Genomic DNA, 20,275 nt, shown 5'->3' on the forward strand with positions numbered 1-20,275 from the left:
GGTGCTTCTTTCCTTAGAAAAGGAATTGTAACATGTTTATCCTTTTCCTATTTAAAACAGAGAAATTCCATTTGATGTTACATTTGCTTTCAGTTTGCTTGGGAATATGTGATATAGTCATCTGAAATCTTGGCATAAACGTGGGATAAACTGTTAGGTCAAAATCCAAATTACCTTTTTTTTCCATTTTAATGGCCCATTGTTCATAGGGTTGAGTTCCAAAATCTGACATTGGATTCATTTGGCAAAAAGTTTGAATCTTTGTCATTATTTGCAGAAGTTTGTCTTTAAATGGATCCTAAAAATAAATTATATACTTATTCTCACATGTTTATATTGTTAAAGGAATCATATTATGTTTGTGAAAATAATTTCCATGTTACAATAAATTTGATTTAGAATCTTTGTCTAGACAAAGTAACCAGTTAATCTCTGATCATCTCTTTGTACATTTATTTTTTATTAGTTTCTCTTATACCTCTACTCTCAAACCACACTCACACCAACACTGTAAACCCCTTCTGAAATTTCCAACTGAAAAATTTTACCAAAATAAAATTAATGAATGATATAAACCCGGAATGTTAATAATAATTTTTTAAAAAAAACATATTAAAGTAATGCCACAATTATTTAGAAAGCCTGCAATCCAATTTAAGAAACATTCCCCAGGGGCCGGCCCGGTGGCGTAGCTAGAGGTTAAGTTTACGTGCTCTGCTTCGGCAGCCCAGGGTTCTTGGGTTCGGACCCCTGGGGCAGACTGACGCACCGCTCATCAAGCCATGCTGTGGCAGGATCCCACGTACAAAATAGAGGAAGATGGGCACAGATGTTAGCTCAGAGCTAATCTTCCTCAGCAAAAGGAGGATTGGCAATGGATGTTAGCTCAGAGCCAGTCTTCCTCACACTACACAAAAAAGAAACATTCCTCTTCGAAGAACTGGTTTCAGTATGATTTCTACCAAAATAGAAGTTAAGTGGTAGAGTTTTGAAAAAAGTCAGAAACAGAAGAGTGCATACTATATGATTTCATTCATAGAAAATTCAAAATCAGTGAAAACTCAGCTTTGATGTGAGAAGTCAAGATAGTGTCTATCTTTGGGGGATGGTGACTGGAAAGGGCACTGAGGGGTTTTGGAGTGCTGACAATGTTCTGTCTCTTGATCTGGATTTTGGTTACACAGATGTGTTCAGTTTATGAAAATTCAGCAATCTGTATACTTATGAATTTCTACTTTTCTGTATGTGTGTTATACTTATTAAAAAGTATACCAGGGCCGGCTCCGTGGCTTAGCGGTTAAGTGCGCGCGCTCTGATGCTGGCGGCCCGGGTTCGGATCCCGGGCGCGCCCCGAGGCACCACTTCTCCGTCCAACGCGAGGCCGAGTCCCACGTACAGCAACTAGAAGGATGTGAACCTATGACATACAACTATCTACTGGGGCTTTGGGGGGAAAAAAATGAATAAATAAAATCTTTAAAAAAAAAAAAAAAAAAAAAAAAAGTATACCAAAAGTTAAGTAAGTTAAAAAGGAAGATGGCAGATTCTTTTTAAAAAATATCCTGAAAGTGTTGTGTTTAGTTTTTTTTTTAAGGATTATGAGCAGAAACATGCATTTAAACTTATCAAGTAAACATGAACAAGTATAGGAAAGGAAACTGAAGTACATTCAAATGTGCCAGTTCAGCTGGAATAGATACTACTTTTTTTCAAAATTTCAAGAAAAATCTATGGAGGTTGGTCACTAACATTGGTTTAGTGCCTACTACATTTCAAACATAACTACTATCCATTACACATGTTTCTTATCATTTAATCCTAGAATCTTTAGGAGATTCAATGATTTCAATAGATTTTCTTTTCTTTTTCTTTTCTTTTTTTTTTTTTTTTGAGGAAGATCAGCCCTGAGCTAGCATCTGTGCTAATCCTCCTCTTTTTGCTGAGGAAGACCGGCTCTGAGCTAACATCTATTGCCAATCCTCCTCCTTTTTTTTTTCCCCCAAAGCCCCAGTAGATACTTGTATGTCACAGTTGCACATCCTTCTAGTTGCTGTACATGGGACGCAGCCTCAGCATGGCCGGAGAAGCGGTGCGTTGGTGCACGCCCGGGATCCGAACCCAGGCCGCCAGTAGCGGAGCGCGTGCACTTAACCACTAAGCCACGGGGCTGGCCCCAATAGATTTTCAATGATTATACTTTTTATCAAGTACATATAGCTAAAATTTATCATGCTCTTAAAATTTTACGAAAGAAAGTATCAACATAATGTCCTGGCCATAACGTTCAAACTAACTCTGTCACAGTTTTTATACACTGTAGTTAAAACATTCCTTGCAAAAGCACAATTAAAGTAAATATTTCACTTTACCATGTAAGTATTTTCCTAAGAAAGTAAATAGGTAAATTAGGTAGGATTCCCACTATCATTGTCAGCTGTAATCTGGTAACAACAAAATGGATCTGTGGAATATCAGAAAACCAATCCTGGAATTCACCAAGAAAGCAAAAAAAGAATAAAACAATCTCTGGTAACCCATCTAGCTTAGCTGTTCAACCCTCCCACCCTCATCCTCCAAGGCTCATATATAGTAAACCAATTACTGAGCTACTGTTCATATAAACCAGAAGATTAAAAGCAGGATGAAAGAGAGAATTCACAGTAGTGCTTTGCTGCCTAATATCAATTAAAAAAAAAAAAAAAAAACCCTGCAACTTCTTTGCTAAAACTTTAAAATAATATTGTTTAGATAGTAGGTATAAAATAATCTTTGCTTCTTTCAGTTGAGTATGGTATCACCAATTAAATAAACATAAAATTTTAAGCACATACTTCTCTGGTGTCATCTGCAATTGCAAACTTTTTGCATGGCTCCTTTATTTGATCTTTGAGTTGATCAATATTTTCTTTCACGGTTTTTATGGTAGATGCATCAAGATTGGCACATATCTGGAAAAGAGACATTTTTCGATATTCAAATAATTACTTTTCCCTTTCAATTGATTCAATGTAGAATTCTTTTTCATGTAAGAAACAGACAGCACGACTTGCTAAATATAACATTTTAGTATTGCTTTACTGTGGATCTCATTAACCAATAACGTTTATCCTGATAGAGTAAAAAGGACCTTCTAAATCAAATTGGTAGATAATTCCAGAAAAGAAGTGTATTTATTTTCATTCCCTAAATTCCATTTTCCAGCTGGAAAAACTGACATGGAAAGAATATAGCAAATTGCAGAGATCAGCAGAGAATGGTTATGAGATGACCATATTACCTGAGGCATTTTAAAGGTCATCTTGACATCACTGGATTATATTACCACCCTCTTCTACACATAAAGTGTGTATGCTAGGAGTGCAATGCTAGGAGCAGCTGAAGCTCCTGTGCCTGGATCTAGATTGGAGTCAGTTCTTAATCCCAGTAATAAATTGTATCTTGGAACCAAAACTTGTACCTTTGTCTACTCTGCATGATTTTTACTGAATTCAACTTAAAGAAAGGGACTTAAAATACAAACGCAATTGCCTTGGTGCCAACACACATCTTAGGTTACTCTGAATTCCTTTAACACTTGAGATCAACAATAGCACTTGATGTGGTGTTATCATTTTGGGGCAGCTGACAAGTAATAGATCTTTAATAAAGATTCTCATATCTCCATTTTCCCATTTAATTTGAATACACAGAATATGAGAATCACACAGAATAAAAAAGACACGGTAGAAAATATGCAATTTTGAAACTCATGGAGCAAGTATGAAAATTAGAAACTTTCATAGTTTATGCATATTTCCATATCAAATAGATCGAGTTTAACAATAGGAGTAAATATTTAAAAGAAAGTGTTTCGTTTGTCCCAACTTTTCATTAATTATATCTGTTCTCCATAATTTTTGTGATATTGTTCCATGGCATAGTTATTTATTAAGGTATGTTACTGTTCTGTAGAAGATTGAGTATATTTACTTTAACTAAAGCAAACAGATTTCACTTCACTGATGATCACTGAATACCTTCTTTCATGCACTGCATGGCACTTGGACCTAACCTTACTTAAAAAGCCCAAGTAGCACTGGCATGTGTTTTAGCTTTGGTTTCTTTGGTTACACATAAAGCTAATGACTTACTTTTAAAATGTGTTCTTCAGCTTTGGCTTGCTTGTTGGCTGCTCCAACACCAGGCGAAGCTGTTAGTCCCAGGATCTGAGGTAGGGGAATCACTGGTTTGTTTTCTTTCTCGAGTCTATTGTTTTTCAACTTCTGTTTCAAATAACGCCTCATGATGTTATTATAGACTCCTTCTTTGTTGGTGTGATGGCATTCATCGATGATGATGAGGGAAAAGTCTTAAAAGAAAATTCAGATGGTTCATTCGTCCATACCAGCAAGGTACGGTGAAAAAAGTACCTTTAAGCTAGTCAACTGAGCTGCTGTGGGGATGTCATTTCTTGGGCAGAATACTGGCACAGCCCTCTTCTACTGTTTAAGAGGGGAATGTACCTATCCTAGTCACCTGTACATACAGAGTTCATGTATATCAATGAATATGATATCTAATGATATCATATTCAATCATATTCAATGATATGATAATATCTAATAGGAAATGATATTTCCTATTAGATATTATCTCCGTTTAATAGATGAGTTTCGGAAAGTTTATAGATCTAAAGAGTGTTATGGGATGGAATTCAAACCGTGGTTTATTCCCAAAACTCTCAGGATTATACTTTTGTTCTTTAATAAAATATTTAATTTTAAGTTAGTAAATTTTAATTTTTACTATATCAAATGAAAACAACACTATTTAAAGAGGGATTATTTTGCCTTGTTTTAACATTGCATTTCATTATTATGATTATTTATACTTCTTTCTCTTCCTCTCGCATACCTTCTCTTCCCATCCCCCTCAAAATAGAAAGCATTGTATTTTTATTCTATGGAGAAGAAGGCAGATCTAACAGGATCCACTAGCATATAAAAAAGAACATGTCAGTACCTACAAATAAGAAGTAAATGAAAAGTCCAGTGAGTGCTTGATTTAATAATGATATTCTTATGCAGAATAAAGTGATCCTATAAAAAAACTTATCAAATTTTTTGTTTGTTTCTTTCCCCAAGGAAGTAGAAGGGTTTAAATGAAAACTCAAGCAACGAAAGACAATCTAAACCAAAGTTCATCTTTTTTTAATCAACATGTAGAGAATTATTTAACTAATATAGCCTCTGTTACAATCACTAATATTATTACTAATTCTTCCTTTTCCAAATATAAACATTTCAACCAACCTGACAACTGGACACCAGCATCTTCTCCTTTTTCTGAGTTTAAAAGGGAGTTTTCAAGGATTTGAGCTGTACTGATAATAACGTCATGGGATTTGACAACTTCTGGAAATGATATTTTCAATTGAGTATCACCACTTAATCTAGTAATTCGATACCATTTCTTCAAAAATGGATTGAACTCTTCACGGAAGAGCTGTTCAACTAACGGTACCTTTAAAAATACCAAAATTAAAAAAAAAAAAAAAAGAGCAAGGTCAAAGCAAAAGAAGTATTGACCAAAGGCCTACTATGTATCAAGCATTATCAGAGGTGTTTACATTATCAGTTAATTAGGCATAACAACCTATCCATCATTCCATTCATTCATCTGTCAATAAGCATTTATTGAATGCCTATTAGATGTAGACATCGTATCTGGAACACAAAGATGCTTAAGATATGGTTGATAATTTTCAGGAGCTCAATCTAATTGAGCACATAGACTAAGACTAAACAAAACAAAACACATTATTGCAACACAATATAATAATTCTCCCATAGAAACATACAAAGCGACAGCAAAGAGGAAAAAACAACTGATTGCTCAAAAGACAGTTTTAGAAGGAATTTAAATCTTGTAAGCTGCAAGGAGATAAATTGAAACTAAGTCTCGATAAGAAATAAATTTTGAATTTGTAGAGCAGGGCCGAGCTACAAAGGGCTGTGAACACCAAGCAGAGTATTTTAAATTTTATATAACAGTTCACAGGACCCTTGTGAATTGTGTTGTAAAGTTGATTAATTCCTGTTTGTTTTGGGATCAGGCCAGAGGCAACATGTCTAAAGGATTGGAGGGAGCTGAGAACCAAAAATGAGGAGGTAAGGCATTGCCTAGGAGAACGGATGTGAGGTGAAGGAATGGACTACTGGAACAGCTTTGGTGGCTGAGAAAGAACAAAATAGCAAACAGGTTTGGCAAAAGCAGTGGAAACTGTTTCAGAGGCAACTAGCATTGTCAAGTGAGAATGTGTTGGTGTTGAGGTGCCTTGACCTGATTGGCGATTCACAATGTCTTGGCATTTGCTAACAGGTCAAAATGCAAATCTTCGTGAAGACTCTGACCTGCAAGACCATCACCCTGGAGGTGGAACCCAGTGATACCATGGAGAATGTGGAGGCCAAGATCCAGGATAAAGAAGGCATCTCCCCTGGCCAGCAGAGGCTCATCTTTGCAGGCAAGCAGCTAGAAGATGGCCTCACTCTTTCTGACTACAACCTCCAGAGTCAACCCTGCACCTGATCCTCTGTCTGAGGGGTGGCTGTTAATTCTCCAGTCTCGCATTCACACTGCCCAATGATGGCATTACTCTGCACTCTAGCCATTTGCCCCAATTGAAGTTTAGAAATTACCAGTTTCAGTAAAAGCTGAGCCTGTTTAAAATGTTAATAAAGGTTTTGTTGCATGGTAGCAAAAAAAAAAAAAAAAAAGTCCTTATGTCATAGTGTCTGCTGGAGGTGGCTGAGTTGACACCTCAATGCTACACATTACCAGTCATTCAGAATACCTCCTGGATTAGGGGAAAGGAATAAGCAAGCCATCTTGAAGGTCATATCCTAGAAGAATTTATACAACGGAAGCCCAGGGGTGTACACTGTGACAAATAGAGAGTTGGCAGGAAGAGTTTCAACAGCAAGTATCAAAGAATACGCATTAATATTCCTCATAATGTAACTCTCTGATAATGTGATCAGCAGTTACTTTTCCACTGGTCCGTAGGGTATGTGTTATTCACCTTTTATCTTGAGGCAAGCCTCACTTATGTGTAAAATGAGGGCTGGCTGATCCCTGTGGGTGAGGAGAAAGTGTATGAAGAAGTGTATTATTAGTAGAAATGACTAAGGCTTCCAAGATTGAAAGTGGGGGGATTGTAAAATGGAATCCATGAATTTCAAGGAAGCAAAGTGGACTTACAATCAATAATCAAGTTTGATAAGTGAAAGAAAATAACACAGGGTGGACAAAATAAAGAGAGAAGCTTTCAGTTAGTGCTTTTTTTTTTTCAAAGTAAAGTCTCTGATCTACCTGCCACAAAATCACATGAGAGATTCGGAAAATGCACAGTCCTGAGCCTCACCCAAGAACTACTGAATCTAGGGACCATCTCTGGGGACAGAGTCTTGAAACCTGCACTATTATGAAGCTTCCCATGCAACATTAAAATTTGAGAACCACAGCTCCTCTCTCTTTTCCACAAAGTCGGATTCATTTTTGTAGAACTATTCTTTTCATTCCTCTTATATAAGCATTTTTCACAGAACTAGAACAAAAATTCTAAAATTTGTATGGAACCATAAAAGGTCCCGAATAGCTACAGCAATCTTGAGAAAGAAGAACAAAGCTGGAGGCATCAAGCTCCCTAATTTCAAACTACATTACAAAGCCACAGAAGTTAAAACAGTATGGTATTGGCATAAAAACAGACAGATAGATCAATGGAATAGAATAGAGAGCCCAGAATTAAACCCACGCATAAATAGTCAATTAATTTATGACAAAGAAGTCTAGATTATACAGTGGGGAAAGGACAGTCTCCTCAATAAATGGTTTTGGGAAAACTGAACAGCCACATGCAAAAGAATGAAACTGGACCATTTTCTTACACCATACACAAAAATTAACTCAAAATGGATTAAAGATTTGAACATAAGACCTGAAATCATAACCCTCCTAGAAGAAAACATAGGCAGTAAGCTCCTTGAGATAGGTCTTGGTGGTGATTTTTTGAAGCTGACACCAAAAGCAAAAGCAATAAAAGCAAAAATAAACAAGTAGGACTACATCAAACTAAAAAGCTTCTGGATAGCAAAGGAAACCATCAACAAAATGAAAAGGCAATCTAATGAATGAAAGAAAATACTTGCAAATCATATACCTGATAAGGGGCTAATATCCAAAATATATAAAGAAGTCATACAACTCAATAGAAAAAAACCCAGCAATCCAATTAAAAAAAATGGGCAGACGATGTGAATAGATATTTTTCTAAAGAAGACATACAGATGGCCAACAGGTACATGAAAAGATGCTCTACATCATTAATCATCAGGGAAATGTAAATCAAAACCACAATGAGATAGCACCTCACACCTGTTAGAATGGCTATTATCAAGAAGACTAGAAATACCAAGTGTTGGTGAGGATGTAGAAAAAAGGAAATCCCTTGTGCACTGTTGGTGGGACTGTAAATTAGTATAGCCACTATGGAAAACAGTACGAAGGTTCCTCAAAAAATTAAAAATAGAACTACCATATGATCTAGCAATTCCACTTGTGGGTATTTATCCAAAGAAAACAAAAACGCTAATTCAAAAAGATATATGCACCACCATGTTCATTGCAGCATTATTCACAATAGCCAAGACATGGAAACAACCTAAGCGTCCATCAATGGATGAATGGATAAAGAAATATATACATATAAATATATATATATACACACACATATATAAAGGAATATTATTATCAATAAAAAAGAATGAAATCTTGCCATTTGTGACAACATGGATGGACCTCAAGGGCATTATGCTAAGTGAAATAAGTCAGACAGAGAAAGACAAATACCATATGACCTCTCCTATATGGAAAATCTAAATTTTTTTTTTTTTAATTTTAAAAAACTGAGCTCATAGATACAGAGAACAAATTGGTAGTTGCCAGAAGCAGGGGCTGGGGGTGGGAGAAATGAGTGAACTGTTTTTTTGTTTGTTTGTTTTTAGTTTAAATGAATTAAATAATAAATAATAATAAAGATAGAAGAAATAATCTGAGAAAGAAGTCAGAAGGAAAGATTCTGAGGAAGGGAATGGAAATCAAATTTAGCAGAAGGAGATAGCATGACTCAGAGGAAAGAAAGTCAGCCCTGAAAACAGCCACTCCAGCTACTTCTTGTGTGACTTTGGACAAGTTACTTAATCATTTCAATCATCTCAATTTACATGTTAATAAAATGAGCATAATGTTAACCTACGACAGAGTCGTTGTGACAATTAAATGAAATAGAGGCTAACATATTGCCTGTACTCAGAAAACTTCCCTGATATCTCACCTATCCTTTTTTCCCTTGCAGTAGAGTATGGCGGAAGGAGAAGACCAGCTAACCTCAGAGGAAAAGGGTTCAAGTCTCAGTTCTGCTGCTTATTGGCTGGATGATCCCTGACAGGCCAATTAAAGCCTCAGTTTTCTGATGGGTAAAATGGGGATAATTATGGTTACGTGATAGAGTAGCTGTGTGGAATTAATGAGATACAATAAAAATAATTATTATTATAAAGAGTAATACAATACTAATTATTATATTATTCATACACATCTCTAATTTCCTAGACTGTAGATCCTTGAGGACAGGACCTGTATTTGATTTGTCTTTAGATACTCTCACGTTGCTGAATGAAATAAGAATTTCTAAACCGTGAAGTGACATAGAATCCTGAGCTTCTCCCATAAAGGATGACTCAAGACCTTCCAAAGAAGCAGCATCTTCTGGTCTACAGAACAAGAAGAAGTTGTCACAGGAGGTAGCAGGTGTAGGAAATCCTGATACCCACTCTCGGTGGTGCTGACTTCCTACTGAAGCACACAGAGAAAGCCAGCTGCAAGTCTGACATGGCTAATTGGGAGGTGTGTGGTCCTCTTGGAGCCTTCTCCTGAGATGTGACAGAGTGCCTGCCAAGACTAATCAAACCCAACTGTACCCACTTCTGCTGAATCATATGGGGCTGCATTACAGCATCTGAAGGAACCTGGGATTCATCTCTCGTGATGTTGAAGCCCTAGATAGGAAACAGAAAGTCTGGGAACACAGGTGGTGTTTTCATTTCTCCTCGAATTTGAAGGCGATAACTTTGGAAAGGATGGAGGAAGGGAGATGAAAGTAAATGGCGTTAGGGAACAGGATTTCTCTTTTCTAGATCAAAGGTTATAATACCATGCTATTGGGCCAAACACAGAATGCAGGTTATGTAGACTTACTGAGCCAGAGATTCCCGACTCAGTCAAAAAGAATTAAAGCTGAAATTACCTTAAAATTCAAAGAAATGGGATAATAAAGTAGATAATTACTTTAGTAATTAGTAAATAATTACATAGAAGAACTAGTGTAGGGATTTCTAGTAATTCTTAGGGAAAAATAACAGGAAAGCAGGTCAGGAATTAGACTCATGTCCTTAAATGTCTACACAATAATGTAAAGAATATGAATAATTAATGAGGATAATTTAACATCTAAACCTGGCTGTAAATGTGGACTAACAGAATCATCTACATGCAATGGGATGAAAGATTTGTGACAAGAATATAGAATTGAGAGGAGAAGGAGTGATTACAGAAAGGAATGTGCATTAGACACAAATAAAAACATGAGACCTGAAATGATCATCAACATGAATGATATGAAGAAACAAACATAAGTATTTACATTCAGGCTCAAAAATTAACTGCACAAAAATCACTCAAGAGAGTTCTAGTTTAACAGATTTTCAAATGAAAAGGAACTGAAGCTTTTTAGTTCATGGCAAGCTCAAGAAGAGTCTGTGGGTGCCAGCACCGGTGACAAAGGCAAACCAGTCATGGGCTAAGTGTCACAACTCGTCTTTCCTACATTGCACTGATAAGACTATATCTATAGTATTTTTGTCCAGCTCTGGACACTGTGTTTTAAGAGGGGTCTAGATAAATGTCTTGAAAAGTAGGAGCACTCAGGATGATGGAAAGTCTGGAAACCATGTTATACGAAGAACAGTTAAAGCAACTGAGAATATTTATCCCATAGAACACAAGGAAAAATATCTTAAGAGCCACATGACACTGCCTTCTCTGTGAGAAGGGCTGTCATAAAGCAAGAGAATTAAGACTTATTCTGCATAATCACAGAGGAAAGAACTCCAACCAATGTGTGTGGATTCCAGAGAAACAGATTTTGGTAAATACATGTAGGGCTTTCTAACAGTGTCAGTTGTTCAAAGAATGGATCAAGCTGTCTTCTTAGAAGGGAGACCTCCTTTATATTAGAAGTTTCTCAGCAGAGGTGAGAGAACCACTCTGCAATGGACGAAAGCTGGATCCTGAGGGCCTCTTTTCAACTGTAATATACTATGATGCTGTGACCTGATAGGGAAAGTAAAAGAAGCAGACGAATAAAAAATAACTCCTAGGTTTTGAGGCTACATGCTTTGGAGGAGGTGATAAAGAGACAGAGATAAATAGGGAAGGAGAGCCCTCTGGGAGGTGATGAGGCTGAGTTTGAGGATATAGCAGAATATTCAAACGGTATTAAGAATGTCAGCTTAAGTGGTTTTGAATTCAGTTAACTTTGTTCTTTTTATGGATCTGACACTTAAGACGCTGTTCACTGGTGAGGGAATTCCATTTCCTTCGTTGTGAAGGTGATGAGAAAGGAGTGGGAGAAGAAACTAATATTTACTGAGTTATTCCTAGATTAGATAGATTATCTGGTTTAAACTTTAGAACAACTATATTAGATAGAATTATTTTGTTCATTTTACAGATGAGGAAACTAAAGTGAGAGACATTAGTAATTTGTCCAAAGTCAAATTACTGGTAGGTAGAAATAGTAATCAAAGCTAGATTTGTTTTATTCCAAAAGATAATATCTTTAATAAAGGGAACATATGACAGGCTATAGACAAATAAATTCTAATCATATGACCATTATCACAAAAGAAATAATAGTGGGCATACGAGTATAAAGGAGAGGACTTCAGACTCAGTAGACACATACAAAATGCATGTGGAAATACATGATGGAAATCATTCAGATCACGGATTCTGAGCACATTTCTTTAGTACTGAAAAGCAGGTTGCAACTAAAACTTTTAGCATAATAGAAACCCACAAAATATAAGAAAGGTGTGTAATCTATTACTATATTTTCTGTAAAGGAATAGATGAGAATCTAGTTACCATAAGTAAAGGAAAAACGATTGTTTCTGGTGATAGAAAAGTATATTCAATTTTACTCCATAAAATGGTAAAGATTAATATCTCCAATTTACAAATTTATAAATTAATAAACTCTCATTTATCTTAATAAAGCTCAAATAACCAGATTTTCTTTTACAGTGAAGGAGACACATACTTGTTTATGAAGATTGGCCTTCAAATACCCCAAGACATGAATTATTAAAGAAAAATCATAGTTGCATTTAATGTAACTAATATATATATCTTTATGATATATATACTGATATATGTAATCTTGAAAGTTAGTTATCTATTTTTCTATTTAACTAGATATAGATCAGTCAAATATTTACTTAATTTTCTCTTTATCTTCAAATCAAATTACATATATTCTGGACAAAGAGTACTTGCCACCTTTGACCAAAGGTCAATGGTTAAAGAGACTCTAAATGACAATATTTGACCCCCGATTCCAGTAATATTTTGAAATAATTTATCTTTACATGCCATGATGACTTAAATTAGTACCAGTTAACCTTAAAGAATATCTGAGTAAATATACTCTTTATACGTAAGTTACAGCTATTTGATTTAATGTTCTGGTCTTACGGAAAATTTTGTTTTAAAGGCTAATAACTTAGATATTACATATAACTGGAAAAGCAAAGATTTAAAATAAAATAAATTACTTATTTTGATATTACTCCTAATTAAACTAAATCTGTGTGATCCATTGTTCCAAATGTCATTATACAAATGCTTCAGAATAATAAAACAAAAATAAACAATGTTATATTATGTGCATTTTGAATACCTTATTGGCAAGGACTATAATTTTTCCAGGTTGGGATGTTTTTTTCTTCTTGTCCAGGTGATCCCTGGCAATGTAAACAGCCACTCTGGTTTTCCCACTCCCTGTAGGGAGGCATATAATGACATTCTTCCCCTCCAAGGCTGGTTGGGCAACTTCCATTTGGTAAGGCCTGAGCTGCAGTTCTGGCTCAGGGGATGCTCTTTCTGCCACATTCTCTTCATCTGAAGGAAGTTAAAAGGAAGAAAAATAAGGGAATGGACAACATAACTAAGGCTAGAAAGCCTGAAACTCTACACAGGCCTCTTGTGGTTTAAATTCCTTTTCATGTGTGGTCCAAACCAATCCATTTTCTATTTTCCGCACCAAATGGGTGTCAGCTCTCCGTTTGCATTTGCTGGATACAACTCAGGTGGTCTATCATGGAAGCAGCCTGGGGCATGAGGGTGCAGAGGGAGTGAATTAATAGGATAGAAGACTGAGAGGGGGCAACATGAGGGAGACTTCACAGAGTGGGCAAAGCCAAGGGGAGATCACAGAAATGGCTGTGGTGCAGGATTGGCAGTTAATGGTTCTTAATACATCAGACTTTCCATTCCTTTGTTGAGCCATTATGCCCTACTTGTTTCTCTTAGCCCTTCCACCTACATGTCAAGAGGAACTGGGAAAGGAAGAATCATTAGTCCTCCTTGATCTGTATTCTCTCTTACTTTTTATGGCAAAGATATTATAGCTGATGCTACTTTCCTTCATTTGAAAAACTCTGTCAGACAAACAAATACCAAAAAGCATATCTGTCTGTCTGTCTGTCTATGTATCTATCTTTCTATCTATCTCAAACATCTAAAAATGACCCAAAAAAGTCTCATTTTTGCCATTTGAGGCAACCAGATTAACCAGAAGCAATATTTAGAGAGAGGGGAAAAACTCCTCCCATGCTAGCCTTTAATTGGCAGGTTTTCATTGAAAGATGAAAAACAATTTTGTTGGTTTAAACTGAACTGTGACTAATTTTGCCATTTAGTTGTGAATTGTGATCTTTATCACTTCCTTATACGTATATATCCACATATTCATATTTTCCTGAAACTCAAAGCACAATAGATTAAAAACATTTCCAATTAACATAGATTTCTATATTTAAAATAATACTGACAAAGTAAGTACTAACATACATTAATTTTATGAACATTAGAATAAAATCATTATAATATATCTTGGTTTAAATATATTTTGTTTAGAAGTGGCCATATTTATCTATATTAGCCCAGGGGAAAAGATCTAAAAATGTATAACTTATCATGTGGAATGCAGTAAAATAAATATTATAACAATTTAAAAGCCCATCTTATGATTTATGTAACCACAAGAAAAAATGGAATGACAGCACTTATCAGTATTTCATTACACATGAAGTAAGTGTTCTTTCTCTTATCACTGATTGCAATAAAACTAAACTAACATAATCCCATTAACTTCAAAAAAGTTGCTGATGGTCCCATTTCAGCAACTGGATGATTCTATTTAACTGGGTTTTAACTTGTTGTGATAGTACTATCAGAACAGGTAGGAAAATTCACACCAAATACCACTTAGTAAGAGTCATCTACTAACCTGGCAGGAAATTTGCCTTCCATATGGATGACTAAGCAGAGATGCAATACATTTAAGTTATCATTAAATCAGCTGCTGATTCATTTAATAAGATTTTCAGGAAAAACTCATTGAAGATCATCAGCACTTAAAAACATACATTTACAAGTTTTCTTTCCATGCTTGTTTTGAACTCTACAGCAATTATAATAATTCATCTTCTATTTTATTTATGTAAGGTTCAAATTTATTTAAGAATATCGTTACTTCTCTCTTAACTGGCTTTTATAGATTATCAAAATCCTAATATTCCACCTATAAGCAACCCAAGTGCCCGTCGACTGATGAATGGATAAAGAAGATGTGGTATATATATACAATGGAATAATATTCAGCCATAAAACAGACAAAATTGTCCCATTTGCAACAACATGGATGGACCTTGAGGGTATTATGTTAAGTGAAATAAGCCAGACAGATAAAGACAAACACTGTATGATTTCACTCATATGTGGAAGATAAACAAACACATGGACAAAGAGAACAGATTAGAGGTCACCAGAGGGGAAGGGGGTTGGGGGTGGGCATAAGGGGTAAAGGGGCACATATATATGGTGACTGACAAATAATAATGTACAACTGAAATTTAACAATATTATAAACTATTATGAAGCCAATAAAAAAATCCTAATATGCCACCTATATTAGGAGAATTTATCACCTAACTTTTCCAAAAGAGCCATAATAATTGCAAAGGAAGATGTATTTTAAATTGTGTTTAACACCAAGATCCAGGAATTTACTTTTGCTAAGTTGCTACTTGATCTAGGAAGTTTGTTAAAAGTTATTAGCAAATTCTCTTTGTTTAACTTCACTCTAGGTACATTTTTCATAGATTTAAAAAATAAAAATAAGGTCCTGCTTTCCTCATAACAGTTGCATGTACTTTTTAAAATAATAATTTTCTTCTTCTGCTTTTCATGCTTACTGCTATATCCTTGGGTAAAAGAAAAAAAATAAAAAGAGAAATTGAGAGCAATTTTCTAAGTCTCTTTCCCAGGAATCTAAAACAAAGTCAAACGAGTAAAACATCAATATCACTTATGCACATTACATAGTTATTGTATTAATAAATTTAAGAAGAGTTAGAATGTTGAAAGGGCTATCGTGTTCAAAATTTAATTCTAGAACCAAATTCATGATGTTTTACTGCTACTTAACTAGTTAAGTATCACTAATTCATTCTGCAATAACTATTTACTGGGTGCCTATATGCCATGTCCTCCCAAGAATTCATCCTTGTCCTCAAGGACTTCAGAGTCTAGGGCATTATATTGCTGCCACTAAAAATATCTGGCTGTTAGATAGATAGGTAAATTATCTTCCATATTTTCAAGTCAAGTCTAGGAAACTTGATGGGTAGCCCCAAGTTTAAAAGAGAAGCACAGAGTGAATATGGAAAAAATTAAAGTTGGATTCATTGTGAGAACAGCATCCAAAGAAAAAGAACTGGGTGAGTGCTAAATATTCAGCCTGATTCTTGCCTTATCACATCCTCTGACATAGGGATGGAAGAATTTATCCACATAAGCAATGAGAAGAGAATTTTCTCTTCTCTGTCACCAGAAGGAGAGAACTGGGCTGATGTCAATGAGCCAGGAGCCAATTTCCTTTATGAAAAAAAAAATGTTTGGGTTTTGTTTGTTTGTTGTTTGTTTCTTTTTGGCTCTCTTTGAAAAGCTAAATCAATCAAATGCAATAATGAAAATGATATTTAAAATATGCACAGGTTTTGAATAACATTGTGCTCTTCCTCTACAACAAATATTGATTCAAGAACTTAAAATTATACTGTATCATATAAATGGTCAAAAACTGAAATCAAATAGGGCTTAAATAATAACATTCTATTGGAACTACACCATGTGGCAAATTTCATTCTCACATTGATTTTGACAGCTGAGTTATTCTTGGAGAGAAAAGGTCTGTCACTGCATGTGTTTGAAAGCGACAAAGTATTCCTTTACCTATAGTATGTAATCACGAAAAAATACACCATTCCAGCTGGACAAATATTAATAGGTATTACCTCAAAATAGTAAGAAAACGCTTTCTACATATCAGGTCAATGTGTATTGCCAAGAATATTGCCACTTTGTGAGAAGCAGTATATCTCTCTGAAAATGAGAAACAGAAAAACAAAAAAGCCTTCCATGGTATAATCAGAATATTTAAACTATGCAAGTACCACTAAGTCTATTTTACAAAGGCTCAATACTTCCACAAAGGAACATAATGTTATGGTATTGGGTCATGTCCATGATCTTTATGGCTCATATGTTAAATCCTTGAAGGTGGACAAAGGACAAGTGGAATAAAGTCCCTTTCATGTCAACCTCAAAGGTTAAAATACAATCCCAAACACTGTAATGCTTTTCAGTGATTCAATACGTGTTTAACAATTCACAATTTATCTAAATGTTTTTTTGGTTTGATTTCTACTTCATCCTATATCATGTACCTGAGGGAAAGGAATTTCAGCATTTTATAATTTCAGAATTTTACTACTCACTATGCAAAGTAATTCTTTGTTCCTAAGCACTGACCCCATCTAGAACGTCAATGGGTGCCCTTTGAAACTGTGTTTGTCTTCAAATGTATTTGCCTTTGAACATGTATTTGCTCTTTAAAAGTAGGTTGCGTTTAGATTTATCATGTCTTTCATGACACATTGAGGACTGAAAATCAGTAAATAGTTACATTTGCTAACAGCTCTAAATAGACAAAATGCCCTGCACATAGAGGATGTCCATTAAATATTTATTGAATGAATGAATATTATTGAAAAGCCCTTACTTAGACAAACAAAAATTAGGATGAGGTCCAGAAGCTTAAAGCAACCCATAAAAATGTTAAATATTAGCTAGAGTACATTTTGAGTTCTAGCATCAATAGCATTTAATAAAAATGTTAATGATTAAATTTAACAATTGTATAACAAGCATAGAAAAAACAAATACAATCCACAGAAATAAACACATGTCAAGAACTTAATAAACACTGACTAAATTAAACAGAAAATGAATTAACCCTTTTTAATTAAAATTAAAGTTATGACTGACATTTGGTGAATTGTTTCCTCAAACCAACTTGTTCTAAGGGATTTAGGAGCATTTTTGTGGAAAAAAGACATTTAAATAAAAGAGGTGGTACACTCCAATTTGGAAAGCTTTTAGGGCAGATGATCATCTTTATGTAAAATATTTTGCTCCTTTAGGCCTATCGTAGATCTAAATTTCTCTAATTCTTCTGACGGTGCAGGATAACCTGAAGCACACAATATTTTTTAAGTGTTTTCTACAACTCAATCACAGAACAAACAAAGAAGAAAGTAATTTGTTTCTTAATTTGCCAGTTTTCTACTGCTTCTTAGCTGGCCATGTTGCAAACATATTTTTTTGTTTGTGATTCATTAATTTTAATTATGAAATATTTTAAACATACAGACAAATATAGAAAGGCGTATAACAGACATCCAAGGACCCATCACCCATTCTTAAAAGGTGTTAACATTTTAGCTTAGTAATAATAATGGAAATGCACATTCAAAGAACAGAAAGAAGAGATTTGAAATCAATCAGACCAACAAAAGTTAGGAAATCTGATAATACGAAGTACTGCTGAAATGTGGGGATTGGGAAGAGGTACTCTCATTTACTGCTGGTGGAATATTCAACTAATGTGAAGAGCAATGTGGAAACACCTAGTAAAGTTCTCATTTAGTGATGGAAATATTTTGCAAACTCTACTCCTATGTAAGAGATATTTCTCCATATTGGAACTCTTTTAACTATATGTGTAATTTCTAGTTATTCATTTTAAAAAGGACTTTTGTCATTTGCAGTTATCTGCAGAGTCACACTCATCTTATTGATAGCATTAATTTTTTATTTAAAATGTATTTTAATTAAGAAATGAGGGTTTGGAAATAAATGTACCAAATAGGATACAGAATTTAAAAGCAGTCAGATTAATTGAAATAGATCTCATAAATAAAATAGATGACATGATTCTATGGAATATGGCATATGCCAGACCAAAAAGATATGTACTGGATCAAAATTAGAGAGCTTGATTCTAAGACTTTTGTAAGTTGTACTTTTAAAGAAAAGTGAATGGCAAAGTTCCAAAACTACTTCAACTGTAGAAAAGAATTGCTTTAATTGCATAAATACATTAGGGAGGGTATGAACAGCCCCCATGCTTTCCACTATATGGTGTCTTATTTCACACTTTTTAAGGTTTACACAACAGTTAGGCAGTACCTGAATCACTTCCCATGGTGCCTGAATCACTGCCCATGTTGCTGTTATGTCCAAGACTTTCATCTAAGCAGCTGACACTTCCTTCTGCCAAACTTGTGTCTGATTCTGCAAAGGAAAACATTTTAAAATATTTTTAAAATATTTCTGAGAATAAACGTATTTTAACTGCACACCTCTACAGCACACAGTACATACAGTTCAATGCAAGTGGGGAAGGCACACCCAGACAATTATGAAGAAAAGGTAAGAGTTTCTGGCAAGCTACATTTAAAAACTCCACTATGGATGAGCAGCTGCCGGGTAGTGAACCAAATACACATACCTACTTAAAGGAGCATACGCCCAGTATGAGAGCTAATGCAAATTTGTGAGGATTTTGACTTTTATCGTCTCCCTATATGTAAATTTTGTCCAAAAAAAGAAGATCGAGGCTTGATAATGTCATTTAAACAAAAAGCATAATATAGAAACCATTGAGTTAGTTGGTAGGGAATAAACAAAGCAAAAAAAATAATAATAATAAAGTACATGGATTTACTGATTAGTTATGAAAATAGCAGTTCAGTGATAAACATAACTTAAAATCTCATAAAGAATTTGCTAAAAAAAAAATCATTAAAGCCTGGCATTGCAACTGTACTAGAAGCTTATGCGAGGTTGGAATTAATTTTTTTTTCCTTATTATAATTAAATTAAGCTTCCATCAAAAAGTTACAGTTAATATGAGTGCCAAGGGCACACCTTTACTTGTAGTTCCCGATTTTCTGTTTTCAGTACTCAGTATCAATTCCTTTTGAAAATCTTTCCCTCAAGGGAAGACTTCTCTCCTTACAGTTTTTTTCCAAGGACTTATACAATCCCATCCTCAAGGATCAGAACTATTGCTAAACTGGTAAAAATAAATAAGGGATGGTTACAAATGTCGGCTTTGGAATCAGAAGGACTTGTGAAATTTGCTGTTAATGTTGCTCTGTGCCTAACTTCTTATTTAAAATGGGGCTGGTACAATTTATCTCATAGGATTTGATAATCATTAAGTAATATGAGGCACAACAACCTCTTAGCACTTTAGCTTAATTGCTCGTGATTGCAAAATAAAATAAAATTCAAGTAGTTGGTGTATTACTAGGGCAAGAGTTTCATTCAACAATGTTCTTCTTACCATTAATAACATTTCATAATACTTATATTTTTTAGATAACTATTATTTCTTGCTAAAGCTGCCAAAGGCACTAAATAAAGTATATTAAAGTAGTCTTTATCTATTTAAAGTTAGTCTGAGTGTCACACATTTAGG

At 34.7% G+C, this 20,275-nt stretch overlaps 2 protein-coding genes across 2 annotated transcripts in view; one reads left to right on the forward strand and one right to left on the reverse strand.

Moving 5' to 3' along the window:
- The window catches only part of IFIH1 (interferon induced with helicase C domain 1), a 55,692-nt gene that overhangs the window by 11,680 nt on the left and 23,737 nt on the right, over nucleotides 1-20,275 (reverse strand). Inside the window, exons 4-9 of the mRNA XM_004428259.3 lie at nucleotides 18,979-19,083; nucleotides 13,064-13,284; nucleotides 5,292-5,502; nucleotides 4,131-4,348; nucleotides 2,832-2,948; nucleotides 175-298 (exon numbers count right to left, since the gene is read on the reverse strand). Coding sequence (XP_004428316.2) covers nucleotides 175-298; nucleotides 2,832-2,948; nucleotides 4,131-4,348; nucleotides 5,292-5,502; nucleotides 13,064-13,284; nucleotides 18,979-19,083 — 996 coding nt within the window. The remainder of the gene's footprint in view (nucleotides 1-174; nucleotides 299-2,831; nucleotides 2,949-4,130; nucleotides 4,349-5,291; nucleotides 5,503-13,063; nucleotides 13,285-18,978; nucleotides 19,084-20,275) is intronic.
- Nucleotides 6,361-6,596, forward strand: LOC147916281 (ubiquitin-like). Its single transcript, XM_087434944.1, is given in 2 exon segments — nucleotides 6,361-6,550; nucleotides 6,553-6,596. Coding segments are annotated over 2 exon segments (228 nt in total). The 5' UTR covers nucleotides 6,361-6,366.

The sequence above is a fragment of the Ceratotherium simum genome, chromosome 9 (assembly GCF_057802395.1).
Source record: "Ceratotherium simum simum isolate JZ-2026a chromosome 9, ASM5780239v1, whole genome shotgun sequence".
Lineage (NCBI taxonomy): Eukaryota > Metazoa > Chordata > Mammalia > Perissodactyla > Rhinocerotidae > Ceratotherium > Ceratotherium simum.